At 47.5% G+C, this 21,054-nt stretch overlaps 1 protein-coding gene across 1 annotated transcript in view; it reads right to left on the bottom strand.

Moving 5' to 3' along the window:
• Positions 1 to 4,891: 4,891 nt before the first annotated feature.
• Positions 4,892 to 21,054, bottom strand: part of lgi2a (leucine-rich repeat LGI family, member 2a) — an 85,345-nt gene continuing 69,182 nt past the window's right edge. Inside the window, exon 8 of the mRNA XM_038791479.1 lies at positions 4,892 to 6,242. Within this exon, the coding sequence (XP_038647407.1) occupies positions 5,425 to 6,242 (818 nt within the window). The 3' untranslated portion in view covers positions 4,892 to 5,424. The remainder of the gene's footprint in view (positions 6,243 to 21,054) is intronic.

Below are 21,054 nucleotides of genomic sequence, written 5' to 3'. Positions count from 1 at the left end.
TGCCTTCAAGCCCTCAAATATTTCTTCGGCCCTAATCGGGGCCCACAGCCCATTTGCCAGCTCCCTACCCACCCTTGGGAAGGTCAGTCCGTCCAAAAAGCGTTTTAGCCCCTCAGGCCCCATGGGGGCTCCGAGCAATAGAGCCTACCATAAAAGTTCCTGAACACCCTGTTTAGCCTAACTGAGTCCCGTACCAAATTCCCATCCCCATCAACCACCCTCTCTATTTCCCTGGCCGCCTCCCTCTTCCTAAGCTGCTGTGCCAGCATTCTGCTGGCCTTCTCCCCATGTTCATAGAATGCACCCCTCACCTTCCTAAGCTGCTCCACTGCCCTACCTGTGGACAGCACCCCAAACTCCACCTGAAGCCTCCGACATTCCCTTAAGAGCTCCACCCCCGGGGTCACCGCATACCTCCTGTCTATCTGTAGGATCTCCTTAACCAGTCGGTCCGTTTCTGCCCTATCCGTCTTGTCCCTATGTGCCTGGATTGAAATCAGCTCCCCTCTCACCACTGCCTTCAGTGCCTCCCGGACCATCGCTGCTGAGACTTCCCCCCCCGTGTCATTAACCTGCAGGTAGTTCTGCATGCACTTCCTCAGCCTCTCGCGCACTGCCTCGTCTGCCAACAAGCCCACGTCCAACCTCCATTGCGGGCGCTGGAAGCTCTCCTCACTGACCTGCAGTTCCACCCAGAGTGGGGCATGATCCAAAATAGTGATGGCCGAATACCCCGTGTCCACCACTCCGCCAGTAAATCCCTGCTCAAAATGAAAAAGTCAATCCGGGAATAAACCTTGTGAACATGCGAATAAAAAGAAAAGTCCTTCCCCGTCGGCTGCCTAAACCTCTGTGGGTCGACCTCCCCCCCCCCCCCCCCCCCCCCACCCCCCATCTGCTCCATGAACCCTATCAGTTACCTTGCCATTGCTGGCACCCTCCCCGTTTTCGAACACGCCCGATCCAGGCCAGGGTCAATGACTGTATTAAATTCCCCTCCCATAACCAACTTGTGCGAGTCCAGATCAGATATCTTCCCCAGCACCCTCTTTATGAATTCCACATTGTCCCAGTTTGGCACGTACACGTTAACCAAGACTACCTTCCTCTCTTCCAGCTTACCGCTCACCATGACATAACGGCCCCCCCGTCTGAGACTATACTGTCCACCTGAAATTGCACCCGATTATTGATCAAAATCGCCAACCCTCTAGTCTTGGTGTCCAGCCCCGAATGAAAGACATGACTGACCCAGCCTGAGCCTGACTTGATCCGCCACTTTCAGGTGTGTCTCCTGTAACATTACCATGTCCGCCTTCAGAACCCTCAGATGCACGAACACACGTGCCCTCTTAACCGGCCCATTCAACCCTCTGACATTCCAGGTGATCAGCCTAGTTGGGGGGCACCATGCTGCCCCCCCCCCCCCCCTCTCTGCCGATCAGCCATCCCCTTTCCTGGGCCCCCCTCCAGACCATGCGCCGCATCTCCATCGGCCCCCCTCCTGGCAACCCCCACCCCCCGACCTCCTCTCTGTCCCAAAACCTAAGTCCCTCCCTCGTCAGCAGAGTAACTCCCCCCCCACCCCCACCCTAGCAACACCGCTTTGTAACCTAACCCCTGCCATATGTTGATCATATACAACCCCCCCCCCCCCCCCCCCCCCACTGTGCTTCCGTAGATTAGCTCACCCAGCTAGCCTGGTGACGCTCGCCTCTGGCGCCAAGACGTCTCCCACCTATTGTTCCCTACGTCCAACCCCCCACCCCCCCGCCCATTGAAACCACTTCCCTCATCAAACTCACCCCAAACAATCGCATAATTACCATAAGAGACAACCCAAAACGAAAAACCCCACTAAGAACCCCCCCCCCCCATAGTGCAAATCAAATTAATAAAAAGTAAAAGCCCCACCAGCCACCCCCACCAAAACACCGAAAACCCATAGAAACTGAATAACATTTACTTCCCCCATCTTCAACCAAACTCTCATGCAGAAGGAAAACGACAATCAAAAAGTATAAACATCACTCAGAAAAGTTACAACTTAAAAGAAAAAGTTCTCAGTTCAGTACCAGGCCTTTCTTCTTGGCAAAGTCCATCGCCTCTTCGGGCGGCTCAGAATAATGGTGCTGGTCCTCGTGCGTAACCCAAAGATGCGCCGGGTATAACAGCCCAAATTACACCTTCTTCTTGAACAGGATCGTCTTAACTTGATTGAAGCCGGACCTCCTTCTAGCCACTTCCACGCTCAGATCCTGATACACATGCAAAATGCTATTGTCCCATTTGCAGCTCCGCGTACGTTTGGCCCACTGGAGAACACACTCCTTGTCCAAAAACCTTTGGAACCGGACCACCATCGCCCTTGGGGGCGGTCCCCCGTCCACGGCTTCCCTGTCCACCCCCAACAGGCGGGGAAAAGCCCCCTCCCCAGAAGCTTCTGAAACATACTCGCTACAAACGCGCCAGCATCAGCCCCCTCAGCCACTTCAGGGAGACCGACAATTTTTGAGTTCTGCCAGCGAGCTCTATTCTCCAGGTCTTCTACCTTCTCCAGCAGCCTTTTTTGCTGATCCTTCAGCATCCCCACCTCCAGTCCAACCACCGTTTGGTGCTCCTCCTGGTCCGCCAGCGCTTTCTCCAGCTTCTGAATCGTCCGATCCTGGGCATCCAGCCTGCGCTCCAGCCGATCGATCGATTCCTTTATCGGGTCAAGACAGTCCCGTGTCTGCCTAGCCAGGCCCTCTTGGATGACCTGCATCAGCTCCTCCGTTGATGGTTGGGCCGTCGCAGCAGGGGTCCGAACATCGGCCATATTGTCTTCAGCTGCAACCTCCACCCAGCCCTTGCTTATCTTCTTATTTCTTCCTTTTCGATCCCTTGGGGCTCTTCGTTCCATACACCAATGTGTGGATCCTGTACCAAATTATCTGCGCCTTCAAAGCCAGTGCTCAAAACCGCAAAAAAGTCGGGGAAAAAGGTCCAAAAGTCCGGCCAGAGCGGGAGCCACCAAATGTGCGACTTACTCCACCGTAGTCACCACCAGAAGTTCTGGAATTCACTTCTTGAATAACTGTCCACAATCCTGTGAGAATGGATGTTGGTGGCAGGGACAGTTGTGGAGAGTAAAGTATCGAAGGTCACAACCCTTTCAAAGCCCTATTCAGCTGGAGACTGATACTGTACTCTGGGGCTGTTCAACAGAACCAAATAAAGTTAGAAATAAGTTTGAAGTAAATGAAAGCAGGGCGGAAGGAAAACTTAAAAAAAGAATGGAAGGGCTGTGTTAGGATGGAAATCAGCAGAGATTAAAGCACCAAAGAGTTTGTGGTGCATAGTCAGAGGGGTGCATAGTCAAAGGGCACGGTAAATATAGGATCATAGAATGGTCACAGCACAGAATGAATTAATTTGGACTGTTGTATTCTTTCCAGCCATTTGGCAGAGTTAGATAAATTCATGATTGATAAGGGTGTTGAGGTATTGTGAATAGAGTTGAAGTTATAATCAGATCAGCCATGATTTATCAAATTGCAGAGCCCACCCCACCCTACCATGCCCTCTCATACCTCCATGGGAACTCACCTCCATGCCCTGTCACAACACTGTGCTAACTTATACTCCGGCCACCCCTCATGCTTCTTCACATCCTCCATGCCCCCTACAACCTACTCCCCCAGTAACCACAATTGGAAGACATCAAGAACCATGTGGAGGTGGAAAAAATTCTAACAATCAAATCCAGTTTTTACTCATACATACTTAAAAGTGAAAAGCCAAGGTGACATGTGGCGCAGTGGTTAGAATTGGGACTATGGCGCTGAGGACCCGGGTTCGAATCCCGGCCCTGGGCACTGTCCGTGTGGAGTTTGCCCCATGTCTGCGTGGGTTTCACCCCACAACACAAAGATGTGCAGGTTAGGTGAATTGGCCATGCAAAATTGCTCCTTAATTGGAAAAAAAAATTGTGTACTCTAAATTTATTAACAAAATTAAAAAACAATTAAAACTTTTAAATCTTATCAAAACAAATTTCTATTCAGACTCCACATCAAAGACAGCTAATCAAATTCTGAAATAAGAATCTCCCACTGAGATAGCTGTAGCTTTTGAAACTCAGACAAACATAAGACTTCTATTAAAACTATATGAACACTTGATAACTTTTATTTTCTAACCTACACCAGATGACGTCAGTCAAAGCAGTCCAGCAGAACATTTTTTAAAGCAACCAGCAGAGCATCTTTTTCATGTTTAACTAGTGGTGGATTTAAAAAATCTTCAGAACATGACACTTAAACAAACCTTATCTGTTCTTCAATAATTAATCATAACTACCACACTGCAGGTTAAGAACAGCCAAAATAGGGCCTGTTTGAACTAGCACCAAGCACAACTGCCCTGCTGAGTTCGAGTTTCCGGCCTGTGTGAATTACACGCCACCCCTTCAGCCAAAATTTGGATCTGTAGATAATGGAGGCAAAATTTCCGCATCCAGGTTCTGCTCACCATTTTTAGATGTCCTTGGAGGTCTTCCCGTATCTGAAAATCTGGCCATGACACTGCATCTGCACTTTTACAGCAAGTGCACCCCCTAGTGGTGCAGCACAAATAAACACACATTCTGACTTTGAAAGCTAGCAGATGGACACACTTACGGAAGAATCACAACTACCATTCTGCTGCTCAGTACATTTCGCCCTTGTCCATTTGCTTCCGCCAAGCTAAATTAGAAGTTAAAATGTATCACATAAATGTTATAGTGAATATTTCAGCAGTTGGAATGACCAAATTACAAAATAAATCTAATGCAACCAGCAAAATTTGCCTCTTTAAACAAGTTAAATGATACTTAACCGTACTACCAATACAATCACAGTCAGCAGTGTTAATTCAGGAAGAGTATTTTATTTTGCTGTAAGTTACATACAACTTTGACATATTTATTGCTTAATTGACATTACATGTTAGAATTGTAATATGCATATATGCACATCCTAATCATAGAACTTATGTTAATAATGACCAAGAGCTAATTTCATAAATAGTTTTGGTACTGTGGAATAATGTACTGACTAAAAGGATTGCAAGTTTTTAAAATCATTTTGTTATAATCGATAAATACCTTTTTGGTTCTGAGTTTGGCAATTTAGAGGAAGTCAGTAAATGCAACTTCATCCTTGCCAAATATCAGGGAATGAACATCATGACCTATCTCCTGCTTCAGCTTCTCCTAAAAAGAAAGTCATCAGACACAGAAAGAAAAAGACTAACTGATTGTTCAGTTTTTGTGTTTCTGTTTTTTTCTCATTGTACATCCTGTAATTTAATACTTTACATTTACTTCAGTTCCCTTGGCTTCTAAAGATTCAATAGCTATCTAACTCGCCTTCTATTTTGATTCAGTAATTTTTCATCAAGTTACAGACTCAAATCAACAATTGCATGCTCAAAAATTTGAGTGTTGCCTTTAAAACTTGCAGCAAATAAAAAATCCATTCGATCTGTGGATACAGGAGTAAACGACCGAGGGGCCTGTACATACATTTCCTCAAATTTTGTGAAGGCTTTCTTTTGACTATCCCAAATGTAAATCTGAGAGAAAGTGTAGTCACTTCCTACAATCAAATAGTGGCGATCCTTGAATGAAAATGGCTGCAGTGTCATTGAACCTCGCGAAGGAAGATCTTGCACTTCAATAAACTGTGTTGTATTCCATTTCATTATTTTAGAATCTCCAATAAATCTCGTCAGGCAGATGAACAGGTCATTTTTAATTCTAAAACTTTTCACAGCAATAACATCCTCCATATGTTTCATTACACTTTGTTGAACAAACTGCTTTGTTTTCTGGTTCCATTCAAAGATGGCTGGATCTTGTGACCGACTTGTTAATATTAAACATGATTTTCCATCAATATTGACATACTCTGAGTCTGTGTCTCTGAACCATTCATGCAGAGTCTGATAGGAATAGAAGCCTTTGCCGCTCCATTTATATATTGTTGATAACCCAGCTTTTGAACTGTCAACTATAATAAAGAACCACTCATTATCGATCTGGAAAGCCTCAATATCATTTGGCTTTGAAATTTTGGAAACTTTGATCTCTTGAAATTTCACAAATTTGGTCCAGCTGTCGTCATATTTGTAAATGGCAGAATCACCAAAGAGTTGTGCAACTATAATAAAGATTTGCTCTTCAATTGTTACTGCTTTACATCCAATTATCGACTGACCTGTAAAAGTAGCACAATGTTGTCATTTCACATTCTATTAATTACACTCACAAATCTAAACACCTCAACAACTGTGAAAGTCATGTATAGAGGAACACGTCTCACGAAAAGGACACTTTTAAATAAAGAGGCTGTATGATCATATGAAAGAGAAAGAAAAGCAGAAGAGACTGCTCATTACAATGATGAATTGCACTTATGAATGCTTTTAATGTAGTAAACCATCCCCAAGGCCCAGCACGAGAACAAATTTGACACCAAGTCATATAAAGTGGGATTAGCATATGTGACTAAAAACACAAATGGGTAGATCCTCCAGGTCAACTTAAAAGAGAAAGGTGAGGTAGAGAGACAAAGACGTTCAGGGAGGAATTTGCAAGGTTAGTAACCTGGTGACCAGCTGAAGACACAACTACCAATGGGGGAGAATGAAAATGAGGAATGCACAAGAAATCTGAATTGGAGGAACATGGAGATCCTCTGAAGGTTGCTGAGCTGGAGGAGGTGATGGAGATAGGGAGGGATGAGCACATGGTTGTAGCACAGAGAGAAACAATGCTTTCTCATCATATTTTAGTTAATTTTTTTCAAAGTTAGCTGAATTTTGAAGCAAATAGCCTCTTATTATCTGATATCATTTTCATCTGTTTTTTTGGACAATCTGATTACTAACAGCTATCAGGAACAGTGAGGCATTGGTGGAAATAAAGACACATAAACACACGGCGAACATCCCTCTTCAGGTGAAGGTTTAGAAGTATTAGTCTTTCCCCTTCTCATTGAAAGCTATCCTAACTGTAATGCCAACCCATTTGCCTGGGTCATTACTAATGCACGATGATCTCTTGATCAGATGCATGCTATCAAGATGGATCCTGCTAGTGTCTGGCTTCAAAGTCCCAACAATGCTACCATCAAGACATTTCACCAGAAGAAGTGTTTGGCACTAAAAGGGGCAGAAGGGCCCAAAGATAATAATAATCTTTATTGTCACAAGTAGGCTTACATGAACACTGCAATGAAGTTACTGTGAAAAGCCCATAGTCGCCACATTCCATATATGGTGCCCATAGTGCACAAATTTGGGTGCACAGAGGGAGAATTCAGAATATCCAATTGTGAGGAAACCGGAACACCAGAGGAAACCCATGCAGACATGGGGAGAACGTGCAGACTCCGCACAGGCAGTGACCCAAGCCAGAAATTGAACTGGGGACTCTGGCGCTGTGAAACAACAATGCTAACCACCGTGCTACCCAACAATCGGTAAATCAGTAGACATTGGGGCTTTCAAAAGAAGAAACATAGGCACGAGATTCCTCCACTGGGGGACCAAAGTCCATTACCATCCCTTCTGATCTTTCTGCTGCTTCCCCAGGAAATAATGGTAACCTCCAACAACCAGTTACAAAATACCAGTGACTGAGGCATGAGATGCAGTCACACACATCTTCACACTCAGAGGTACAGTACCTCTAACACAAGAAACTCCAAAAGAGGCGAAATTAACTTAGAATACGTGAAAAATATAAATAATGCAGTAGAAAAAAAGAAATGTTTGTAGTAATCAACCTGTCTACATTACTTTATATTAATTTTCCACTAACATATACTTCAGGGAATGCGGAACCAGAATGTCTAAAATTGGATTGTTAATAGTGGAAGTCATCAGAATCTTCAGGAGTCATTGTACTCGTGTTACCAGCTCTCTGCATCAGAGGATAAAACATGCAATCTGAAATATAATCATAGAATCAACAGTGTAGAAGGGCGCCATTCGACTCATCGAGTCTGCGTCTGCAGTTGGAAAGCCCACACCTCAATCATAACCCCATCTAACCCTTTTGGTCACTATGGGCAATTTAGCATGGCCAATCCACCTAACCAGCACATCTTTGGACTGTGGGAGGAAACCAGAGCACCCGGAGGAAACCCACGCAGACACGGGGAGAACATGCAGACTCCGCACCGACAGTGACCCAAGCCGAGATTGGAAACTGGGACCCTGGAGCTGTGAAATGACTGTGCTAACTACTGCGCCGCCCCAAATCCTGTTGTCTTCCTGTTACTTAGAACTTTGGGTTATGGTAATAAAGTATGTAGTTTTACTAATCATATTCCTTCAGCATTCTTCCCTGCTTTTTTTAACAATATTTTTATTCAAGACATTTTACATATATGCATGAAAATCTCAGAAGATTAAACATCTGCATGAACAGAAACCACCAGCCCCACCCTCCCCCGATACCAACACCCCACTACCCCCCTCCTTCCTAATTGTTCCCCCTTATTCCCCTCTCCAGCCCCCGACCACCCCCACCCCATTGACCCCTCAATACACCTTGAAGAAATCAATGAACGATTTCCACCTCCGGGTGAACCCCTCCTCCGACCCCGGCAAAGCAAACTTGACCTTCTCCAAATGCAGGAATTCTGCCAGGTCACTTACCTTTGGTGGCTCTGAATCCCACCAGCACAACAAGATCCATCTCCGATCTATCAGGAAGGCAAAGGCCAATACATCTGCCTTTCACCCCCACCTGGACACCTTCCGACATACCGAATAGTGCCATCTCTAGACTCGGGACCACCAATAGACCTAGAATCTTGGACATCACATCCGACAACCCCCGCCAGAATCCCCTCAACCCCGGACACGCCCAGAATATGTGGATGTGATTCACAGGACACCACCACCCATACTTATCCTCCATCCACGCAAAGAACCAACTCATCCTCACAACCGTCACATTGGCCCTATGCACTACCTTAAACTGGATGAGGCTTAACTTCGCACGTGACGAGGACACGTTCACCCTCTGCGGGCCCTCTTTTCATGTCCTGGCCAGCACCTCCCCACCCAACTCCTCCCATTTATGCTAAATGTTCTCCACCGGAGCGCCCTCCTTATCCATCAACTCACTGTAGACATCCAATACCCTCCCCTCCCCAATATCATCATCCAACAACAGCTTGTCCTGTAACACTGGAGGCGACAGACCTGGGAAGGACGGCACCTCTCGCCACACAAAATCCCTCACCTGCAGGAACCTGAAACTATTTCCTTTGGGCAGCCCAGACATTTCCTCCAGCTCCTCCCGACCTGCAAACTTGCCCCCTATAAAAATGTCGCTGAAGCAATCTATCCCCGCCACCCCCGGAACCTCGCATCCAGCCCCGCCAGCACTAACCTGTGATTATCATATATCGGCAGCAACTACAACATGCCGTCTTGACCCGAAGTGCACTGGTTCCATATCCGCAACGTTGAAACCACCACTGGGCTCACGGAGTACCAGACCGGCGAGAACGGAAGGGGCACCAATAACAGTGCCTTAAGACTCGTCCCCCTTCAGAAGCCGCCTCCATCTGCCCCCTCCTCCACCGCCCATTTCCTCACCATTGCTATGTTTGCCATCCAATAATTTATCAAACTTGGTAGCACCAGCCGCTCCCACCCCTTCTCCAAAAGCACCCTCCTTACCTGCGGGGTCCTCCCAGCCCACACAAACCCCAATATTGTCCTGTTCACCATCCTAAAAAAGGACTTAGGAACAAAGATGGGGAGGTTCTGGAACAAGAACCTGGGCAGCACCATCATTTTATTCGTCTACCCCCAGCCAGTGACAGTAGCAACACATCCCCCCTCCCCTATCACCCCGGTACACAATCCTCTATCCGCGACGCTAACACCTTCGCATCAACAATAAGCAGCAAAACTGGTCAGTACGACCCACACTGTAGACTCCATCTACACCTCCCGCTGCCGGGGGAAAGCGGGCAGCATAATCAAGGATCCCTCCCACCCGGCTTACCCACTTTTCCAACTTCTTCCATTGGGCAGGAGATTCAGAAGTCTGAGAACACGCACGAACAGACTCAAAAACAGCTTCTTCCCCACTGTCACCAGACTCCTAAATGACCCTCTTATTGACTGACCTCATTAACACTACACCCTGTATGCTTCAACCGATGCCAATGCATATGTAGTTACATTGTATATCTTGTGTTGCCCTATTATGTATTCTCATGTATTTTCTTGAATTTTGTTTAATTCCCTTTTCTTCCATGTACTGAATGATCTGTTGAGCTGCTTGCAGAAAAATACTTTTCACTGTACCTTGGTACACGTGACAATAAACAAATCCAATCTGGGTCCTTATCTTTCTTCAAAATCAGGGAAATAGACACCTGCAACAATTTTCGGGGGGGGGGGGGGGGGGGGGGCTCCCCCCCTACCTGTTCAAGGAACAGCTATTGCATGTTCTTGATAAGTACGTACCAGTCAGGCAGGGAGGAAGGGGTCGAGCGAGGGAACCGTGGTTTACCAAAGAAGTGGAATCTCTTGTTAAGAGGAAGAAGGAGGCCTATGTGAAGATGAGGCATGAAGTTTCAGTTGGGGCGTTTGATAGTGACAAGGAAGCGAGGAAGGATCTAAAGAGAGAGCTGAGACGAGCAAGGAGGGGACATGAGAAGTCTTTGGCAGGTAGGATCAAGGAAAACCCAAAAGCTTTCTATAGGTATGTCAGGAATAAAAGAATGACTAGGGTAAGAGTAGGGCCAGTCAAGGACAGTGGTGGGAAGTTGTGTGTGGAGGCTGAGGAGATAAGCAAGATACTAAATGAATACTTTTCGTCAGTATTCACTCAAGAAAAAGATAATATTGTGGAGGAGAATGCTGAGACCCAGGCTATTAGAATAGATGGCATTGAGGTGCGTAGGGAAGAAGTGTTGGCAATTCTGGACAAGGTGAAAATAGATAAGTCCCCGGGGCCGAATGGAATTTATCCTAGGATTCTCTGGGAAGCCAGGGAAGAGATTGCTAAGCCTTTGGCTTTGATTTTTAGGTCATCATTGGCTACAGGAATAGTGCCAGAGGACTGGAGGATAGCAAATGTGGTCCCTTTGTTCAAGAAGGGGAGTAGAGATAACCCCGGTAACTATAGGCCGGTGAGCCTAAAGTCTGTGTTGGGTAAAGTCTTGGAGAGGATTATAAAAGATACGATTTATAATCATCTAGATAGGAATAATATGATTAGGGACAGTCAGCATGGTTTTGTGAAGGGTAGGTCATGCCTCACAAACCTTATCGAGTTCTTTGAGAAGGTGACTGAACAGGTAGACGAGGGTAGAGCAGTTGATGTGGTGTATATGGATTTCAGTAAAGCGTTTGATAAGGTTCCCCACGGTCGGCTATTGCAGAAAATACGGAGGCTGGAGATTGAGGGTGATTTAGAGATGTGGATCAGAAATTGGCTAGTTGAAAGAAGACAGAGAGTGGTAGTTGATGGGAAATGTTCAGAATGGAGTTCAGTTACGAGTGGCGTACCACAAGGATCTGTTCTGGGGCCGTTGCTGTTTGTCATTTTTATAAATGACCTAGAGGAGGGCGCAGAAGGATGGGTGAGTAAATTTGCAGACGACACTAAAGTCGGTGGAGTTGTAGACAGTGCGGAAGGATGTTGCAGGTTACAGAGGGACATAGATAAGCTGCAGAGCTGGGCTGAGAGGTGGCAAATGGAGTTTAATGTGGAGAAGTGTGAGGTGATTCACTTTGGAAAGAATAACAGGAATGCGGAATATTTGGCTAATGGTAAAATTCTTGGTAGTGTGGATGAGCAGAGGGATCTCGGTGTCCATGTACATAGATCCCTGAAAGTTGCCACCCAGGTTGATAGGGTTGTGAAGAAGGCCTATGGTGTGTTGGCCTTTATTGGTAGAGGGATTGAGTTCCGGAGCCATGAGGTCATGTTGCAGTTGTACAAAACTCTAGTACGGCCGCATTTGGAGTATTGCGTACAGTTCTGGTCGCCTCATTATAGGAAGGACGTGGAAGCCTTGGAACGGGTGCAGAGGAGATTTACCAGGATGTTGCCTGGTATGGAGGAAAAATCTTATGAGGAAAGGCTGATGGACTTGAGGTTGTTTTCGTTAGAGAGAAGAAGGTTAAGAGGTGACTTAATAGAGGCATACAAAATGATCAGAGGGTTAGATAGGGTGGACAGCGAGAGCCTTCTCCCGCGGATGGAGGTGGCTAGCACGAGGGGACATAGCCTTAAATTGAGGGGTAATAGATATAGGACAGAGGTCAGAGGTGGGTTTTTTACGCAAAGAGTGGTGAGGCCGTGGAATGCCCTACCTGCAACAGTAGTGAACTCGCCAACATTGAGGGCATTAAAAAATTTATTGGATAAGCATATGGATGATAAGGGCATAGTGTAGGTTAGATGGCCTTTAGTTTTTTTCCATGTCGGTGCAACATCGAGGGCCGAAGGGCCTGTACTGCGCTGTATCGTTCTATGTTCTACCTCTCGCCTCATTCTACATCCTCACCAGCAAAGGCCTCAACTCCTCACCAAATCTCTTTTAAAACTCCACTGGGAACCTGCCCGGCCCCGGAGCCTTACCTGCCTGTATCGCAGCAACGCTGTCCATCACCACCCTCAGCCCAATCAGGCCCCAATCCCTGCACCCTCTCTTCCTCCACCCTAGGGAACTCCAATCCATCCAGGAACCATCTCATCCCGTCCTCCCCGGGCAGAGGCTCCGACTCGTACAGCCTTCAGTAGAAGGCCTCAAATACCCCATTCATCCCCTCTGGGTCTGACACCATCTTACCCTTCTCATCATCCTCCTACCAATCTCCCTCAATGCAGCCTGCTTCCTCAGCTGGTGGGCCAGCATCCGACTCGCCTTTTCCCTGTACTCGTACACTGGCCTTCCGCAATTGCCCTACCAACTTCCCCGTGGACATCAACCCAAACTCCATCTGGAGCCTCTGCCTCCTTTAACAACCCTTCCTCTGGCGCCACTGAGTCCTTCTGATCCATGCTCAGAATCTCATCCACCAGCCTTGCTCTCTCCTCTAGTTCCATCCTCTTGCACCCAGATCAAAATAAATTTGTCCCCAACTACCATCTAAAGTGCCTACTAAAGCAAAGAGACCGTAACTTCCCCTGTGTCATTCAGCTCTATATAACCCCGGATAGCGTCCCTTATTCTCTCACACAACCCCTCATTTGCCAACACCCCCACTGCAGCCATTGGGCCTCCCCTGGACTACCCGCATATCCACCCAGTGCAATGTGTGGTCGGAAACCACGATCGCCAAATATTTTGAGTCGGCACCTTATCCATCACAAAGAAATCGATCCGGGAGTACACCAGGTGCACATGTGAGAAGTGCGAAAACTCCTTGGCCCTCGGCCTCACAAACCTCCATGGTTCTGTCCCCCCTCCATACGATGCATGAACCCCCTCAGCTCCCTAGCCCACCGCCGACACCTTTCACGACTGAGGGCTCGACCGGTCCATCCTCGCATCCAGAACCGTGTTAAAATCACCCCCATTATCAGTCGGTGCATGTCCATAGAGTCATAGAATCTACAGTCCAGGTCCAGGATATTCCTGAACACCCGCCTCATAAAGTCCACATCATCCCAATTTGGAGCATTGGCATTCACCAGGACCACCAGCATCCCCTCCACTGACCATCGCATACCTAACGCCGGAACGGCTACAATGCTCCCACCTTAAAAGGCACTTTCCTATTAAACAGCACTGCCACCCCCCCTCGTCTTTATATCCAACCCCAAATGGAACACCTGCTCCACCCATCAATTCCTGCTCTGTCCCCCATCTTCAGGTACGTCTCCTGCAAAAACATGTTGCCTTCAAACTCCTCAAATGTGGGAAAACACGTGACCACTTAACTGGCCCATTCAACATTCGCACGTTCAAAGTAACTAACCTGGTCGGGGGCTCCCCACCCCTGCCAATCAGCCAAATCCCTTTATAAGCCGCCCCCCACCCCCTCCCATCAGCCCGCATCATGCACTCTTCCAGGCCCGTCCCAAGGTGTCTGCCACCATCTCTCCCAACTGGCCACACCAACCACACCCATGTCAGTACCCCTCCTTCCCCTCCTCCCACACCCAAACACAGGACCAACCCATCTCCCCTCCCCCCACATACACACACAAATACACCTTCTTCCCTGTTGATGCTACTTTAATTCACTTTGCAAAGTTCCTCTATTAAAAACACATAAATCTCTGACATCAGGTCAGGGAAATCAGTGATTTTTTACCAGTATATTTTCTTACACATTTAGCGATTTGAAAAACCTTTCTTTTTAGTTAAATGTTCTTACTGGAATCGGAGTTTTACATTTTATACACTGTATATTCAATAAGGGTATATGCATCGGTTACAATATACATTTCCTTTGGTATCGCCCTTCGTCTCCTCCTTTTGTTGTTTCAGGATCTTTTCTTGGGTCGTATGTTATACAGTGGGCAGTTATCTTCTATTTACATGTATGCGGTGCTTTCTCCTTCCCCCACTTTGTTGTTTGGCCCCACTCCCTTCTTCCCCCCCATCTCACTTTTGGTGTTTCATTGGGGTATCGTTTCTTGTGGCCTTGCTCTGGGCCCCCTGATATCTGTTTCGGTCGTTTTCCGGCCTCATCCTCCTCTCTCTCTGCCCACCCTCCATCCCTGTGTTTCCCTGCAGTTTTGTAGGCTCCCATGTGCCCCTCCCCTCGCTCTATTGGCTGTTGGCCTCAAACATGCCCTGGAACAAGTTGGTGAAGCGTGGAAGCCATCCTCTGACCCTCGGATGGTGAATTTCATCTTCTCCAGGTGGAGAAATTCTGAGAGGTCTACCAGCCAGTCTGCAGCTGTGGGTGGTGCTGCTGATCGCCAGCCGAGCAGAATAAGAGCGGGTCAGCGGGCACCCCTGCCTTGTGCTTCTGTGCAACTGGAAGTATTCAAAGCTGGTGGCATTGGTCCATAAGATCACCTTGGGATCATTGTACAGAGTTTCACCTGTCCCCAACCCAAACCCCTTCAGTACCTCAATGAGGTACTTCCAATCAACTTTGTCGAAGGCCTTCTCTGCATCTAAGGAGATGATCGCCTCTGGTGTTCTCTCCCCAGGTGGGGTCATTATCACGTTCAGCAGTCGTCTGATGTTCATTGTTAGCTGTCCACCCTTAACAAAGCTGTCTGGGGTGGCTCGGTGGTGCAATGGTTAGCACTGTTGCTTCTCGGCGCCGAGGACCCAGGTCCAATCCCGGCCCCGGGTGACTGTCTGTGTGGAGTCTGCACATTCTCCCGTGTCTGCGTGGGTTTGAGGGTTACTGACATGGGTGTGGTTGGTGTGGCCTCCCCTCTGGCAGGCCCACTATTTCCTCGACCTTTCCTGTCAGGCTCTCCTGGGTCGCCACCAACCTCTTGATTTCAGCCTCCAGGAGGACAATTTGGTCGCTCTGGTCTGTCAATGCTTTTTCCAACTCCTTATCATGCTCCCCTGGGCCCCCAGTCTCTATCCTGTGCCATCGAGAGCCATATGTGTGGTGGCCACGCCTCCGTCACCTTAACACTGACTGCCCCTTTATTTTGGCCTCAATGTCGTCTCTCATCTCCTTCAGTTCCCTGGTGAAGAAAGCCTTCCATCTATCTCCTGGCAGGGGTTGGGGAACTCACTTTTCGGGTCGCCGGTCTCCCTCGTTCGGGGGTGGCCTGGGACCCCTCGCCTCGTGGGTCTGCTGACCCGCTTGCTGGCTTCTCTTGTCCCTTGCCACAGTTCTTGGTGCCCCTGCGGCCTCTTGAGCTGCCGCTTCCTGACATTTTTGCTGTAGTTCCTGTCATTGAGGGTGAGGGGATATTTTAGTCCGATTTTGCAGGCTAAATTTGGTCAAAAATGTCTATTATTCTGCCTTATGGAGGAGAGCCACTTGATGTGCAACTACTCAACACATCCCCGTCACATCCCCTTCACCGGAAGTCTGAAAAACCTTTCTTCAATAACTAATAAAATCACTGATTTCTTGTTTGATGTGATTTATTTACGCTTCTATTTAGATGGTAAGATGGCTCTGATATTAACTCAGACTTGGGGAGGGAATAGGTGTTCAGTTTAGCTGTCAAGACAAGTTTTCCTCAGGCCTTGTTCAGTTTAGCAGCAGGACCTGATTCTCACTTATGGAATAAAAACAGAAAACGCTGGAAATACTCAGCAAGCCTGGCAGTGCCTGCAGAGAAAGAATTTGAGTCAACCCGGTCTGCAACCTTTCAGCAGTATTTCCAGAATTTTCTGTTATTTTTCAGACTTCCAACACCTGAAACATTTTGCTTTTGCATTACTTTTGGAGTACGTTTTCCTGCTGCAGCCAGCCAGATAGCAAGGCCTGTGGCACCACGCCCCATATGGAGAAGGGAAAGGATGGAGGGGGAGATTGATGGCTGGAGAGATTAAGGGAGGGAGGAAGAAGATTCTAGGGTGCAGGAGAGATCACTGGTTGAGATTACAAGTTGTGCTGGATCAAGGTAGTGGGAAGAGGGGGCACCGCCAATCTTTGGACAGCTTAACAATGTTGCCTGCTGGGTCAGGAAATGAACACTCCTACTCCTACAGGTCCACAAGCAGTGCTGGAAAGGCACTTACCTGCTCCATCTAGCAGTCCTCATCTCCTTGGTACGCTTATGCAGAAAGTAAGGAGGCATGGGATAGTGGGAAATTTGGCCAGTTGGATAACGAACTGGCTAACCGATAGAAGACAGAGAGTGGTGGTGGATGGCAAATATTCAGCCTGGAGCCCAGTTACCAGTGGCATACCACAGGGATCAGTTCTGGGTCCTCTGCTGTTTGTGATTTTCATTAACGACTTGGATGAGGGAGTTGAAGGGTGGGTCAGTAAATTTGCAGATGATACGAAGATTGGTGGAGTTGTGGATAGTGAGGAGGGCTGTTGTCGGCTTCAAAGAGACATAGATAGGATGTAGAGCTGGGCTGAGAAGTGGCAGATGGAGTTTAACCCTGACAAGTGTGAGGTTGTCCATTTTGGAAGGACAAATATGAATGCGGAATACAGGGTTAACGGTAGGGTTCTTGGCAATGTGGAGGAGCAGAGAGATCTTGGGGTCTATGTTCATAGATCTTTGAAAGTTGCCACTCAAGTGGATAGAGCTGTGAAGAAGGCCTATGGTGTGCTAGCGTTCATTAGCAGAGGGATTGAATTTAAGAGTCGTGAGGTGATGATGCAGCTGTACAAAACCTTGGTCAGGCCACATTTGGAGTACTGTGTGCAGTTCTGATCACCTCATTTTAGGAAGGATGTGGAAGCTTTGGAAAAGGTGCAAAGGAGATTTACCAGGATGTTGCCTGGAATGGAGAGTAGGTCTTACGAGGAAAGGTTGAGGGTGCTAGGCCTTTTCTCATTAGAACGGAGAAGGATGAGGGGCGACTTGATAGAGGTTTATAAGATGATCAGGGGAATAGATAGAGTAGACAGTCAGAGACTTTTTCCCAGGTGGAACAAGGGGACATAAATTTAAGATAAATGGTGGAAGATATAGGGGGGATGTCAGAGGTAGGTTCTTTACCCAGAGAGTAGTGGGGGCATGGAATGCACTGCCTGTGGAAGTAGTTGAGTCGGAAACGTTAGGGACCTTCAAGCGGCTATTGGATAGGTACATGGATTAGGGTAGAATAATGGAGTGTAGATTAGTTTCTTCTTAAGGGCCGCACGGTAGCATTGTGGATAGGACAATTGCTTCACAGCTCCAGGGTCCCAAGTTCGATTTCGACTTGGGTCACTGTCTGTGTGGAGTCTGCACATCCTCCCCGTGTGTGCGTGGGTTTCCTCCGGGTGCTCCGGTTTCCTCCCACAGTCCAAAGATGTGCAGGTTGGGTAGATTGGCCATGCTAAATTGCCCTTAGTGTCCAAAATTCTATGATTAACCTAGGATAAAAGTTCGGCACAACATCGTGGGCCGAAGGGCCTGTTCTGTGCTGTATTTCTCTCTCTCTTTCTCTTTCCTTGCTGCCATCTGGCCAGTGTTAAAGCTGGAGCACAGGTTAAAATTTAGATGTACTGCTTCATTAAAATACTTAAATGAGGACCCACCTGATGGTGTCCTGCTCCCTCACACCACCTCTGTTGACACCAGAAGTGATTGGCTTTGAAAGAAGTTGGGTTGATGGTTTTAAATTCGTAAATGTTAATTTCCCTTCTGACCCATTAGAATTCCTCCCTATACTTGGATCGCTAATGATATAGATTCTTGGATTCTTGGTTCATAATCATTTTTTGTGATTAATTATTTATTCTTAAAACCTTAAATATATTGAAATAGTCCTTAAGACATTCCCACTCCATGGTCAAGTTTTGCTGGCTGAGTCACAGATGAATAATGCAAAGGAGACAGAATAAAATCCAATGTATTGAATGTGCTGATATAAAAAGCATATTGTTGATTTTTATAATAGATAGTTAGCCAGGAAAAGATTAATTATAGTGGTGCACAAAATCACACAACCGGTTTATAATTTGTACAAATCTACATGAAAGCATTAGCTGTGGCTAGTCTAGCGTACTGAATCAGTACAATGTATTCAAGCTCAAAAATAAATTGAACTTTAGTAAGATAGCTGGCAACATTTTGCCAAAAAATGACAAGTGTCATTTTCAGCACGAAATTGGTGTGAATCCCATTGCTACCGGTGGGGTGATCCGGATCACAATCTTTAGGCACTTGGAAAAAAAATATATTTTTTCCATGTGAAATACATCGTACTTGAGGCGCAAAGTGTCTGATTCACGCTCCCCAGGAATTATCTGTGTATTTCAATCGAGGGTGGCGCTGCATTTCGGTTTCACGGCACTCAATCTCATTCAAGCCAGGGGGATGGCAGCTAGAAAACAAGCTCCCAGATTTTCGGAGGGGCCCTCACTCGATTGCGGGATGTCGTGGAGTCATAGTGTCACAGAAGTCCACAGCACAGAAAAGGCCGTTCGGCCCATCACGTCTGCACTGGTCAAAAATTATCATCTAAGAATTCTAATCCCATTTTCTAGCACTTGGCCCACAGCCGTGTGTGCCTTGGCATCGCTAGTGCACATCTCTGGAGGAGAGCTGGGCCACAATGTACCCAAGGGTTGGCAGTACTGGCCTCCACAGACCCTTCAGCAAGGTCATCAATCCTGCCTGGGAGTCGATGGCAGCACTGGTCAGTGCCAGCAACCTGATAAAGAGGACGGGGTTCAACGTAGAAAAATAATGTAAGACCTCCTCCAATCTGCGAGGGTAAGTGCTCCCACCTCTCCTTGGCATTCCACCCTTCCGTCAACCCCCGGAATGTCACCTTGTACCCACATTACACCATCTCGCAGGATTCCAGCACCCGATCTCCCAGCATCTTCCTCAAAGCCACCCCCAGCACATCTCATCAGAACCCCTCTGTGCACAGTGCCTGCGCATGCCAGTTGTTCTCAACCTCTGACCTCCCAGGTGTGAGGTCACATTATCCCCTTTTGTGCCCCTACAGGAGAGGATTACTCAAAACTGCAGAGAGAGAGAAGACAGGCAGTTGAATGCCCGAGCTGAGGATCCTGACTTCTTTCGAGTTTGGGCCATGGAGCTCACAGGGGAGGAGCAGCAGCGAGCCAGCACAGACAGCGAGGTTGGCCTGTGAGAGAAAAGTGAGGAGCCACTGCACCTTCATTGAGATGACCAGCTCAAGTGAGTTTTTTATTTTCCAAAGCCTTGACCAGTTCATGTACTAATGCCATGACCCTTGCTTTGCAGGAACATTAACTAGTGAGCCTCGGCCTTCAACCAGCAGTGACACCACTCCCCTTTCTCGGCCATCCTCGACAGAAACGTCCCAGGGATTGGACAGTCGAAAGTCTACTGGATCCCAGGATTCAGCTGGGTGTCATTGGCTGGAAGCAGATATACAGGAGTCAGACATAAGCAAAAGCTGAGGAGCATTAGATTTCCTCACTGCAAGTCATCATCACCCTCCTGCATTGACAGGCTAAAGCAGGCACAAGGGCTCTTCAGCCTGCTGAAGACTTGGTTTTCATGCAGACCACCTCCCTTGGTCTGCGAGGGGTCATGAGACTTGGGAGGATTGTAGAGCTGTTGGACAACATGATGGTCCTATTGTGCGAAGCATAAAGGCTGTGGAGGCCAAGTCACTGAGTGTCTTTAAGACAGAGATAGATAGGTTCTTGATTGTTAGGTGGATCAGGGGTTATTGGGAGAAGGCAAGAGAATGGGGAGGAGAAACATATCAGCCGTGATCCAATGGTGGAGTAGGTTCACTGGGCTGAATGGCCTAATTCTGATCCTATATCTTATAGTCTTATGGGAAGTGACAAGGGCACCCATTGTCTTGCCGCACATGCAAACCCTCCATCCTCTGGCTCCACTTTGGCCTCTCCCTTCACTCCCTAGCTGGACATCTTCCTCATTCCGCATCTCCTGGTCATCATTCTCAAGGATGTCAGCCTGCTGCTGCGCCAAGTTATGCAGGGCTCAGCAGACCACGATGATGTGAGAGACCTTCTGAGGCTGCACTGCAGGACCCTAACCGATCTGTCGACGCAGCAGTAGCACATCTTAAGCAGCCCATGCACTGCTCAATCACAGCCCGGGTGACACTGTGAGCCTCTTTGTAATCGGCCTCTGCATCAGTCTCAGGCCTCTACATTGGTATATCAGCCAAGTGCTCAACGGGCATCACTTGTCCCCAACTAGCCAATCCTGCAGCCTGGGGTGACCCTCGACTATCCCAGGGATTTGTGATTGCCCAAGGATGCACATTCCCTGGAAAACATACACACACATGCTTGATCTTCATCTCGTTGTCATGGACCATTTGGACATTAAAGGAGTGGAACCCCTTCCTGTTAATAAACAAGACTCCCTGGTGCTACACGGCACTTAAAGCCACATGAGTGTAATCAATGACCCCCTGCATCTGTGAAAGACCATCTATAGTGCCAAATCCCGCAGTCCTC

Source organism: Scyliorhinus canicula, chromosome 3, assembly GCF_902713615.1.
Source record: "Scyliorhinus canicula chromosome 3, sScyCan1.1, whole genome shotgun sequence".
In the NCBI taxonomy this organism is placed as follows: Eukaryota; Metazoa; Chordata; class Chondrichthyes; order Carcharhiniformes; family Scyliorhinidae; genus Scyliorhinus; species Scyliorhinus canicula.
The sequence above is the reverse complement of the archived record's forward strand: the minus strand, read 5'-3'. Positions and strand labels throughout refer to the sequence as shown.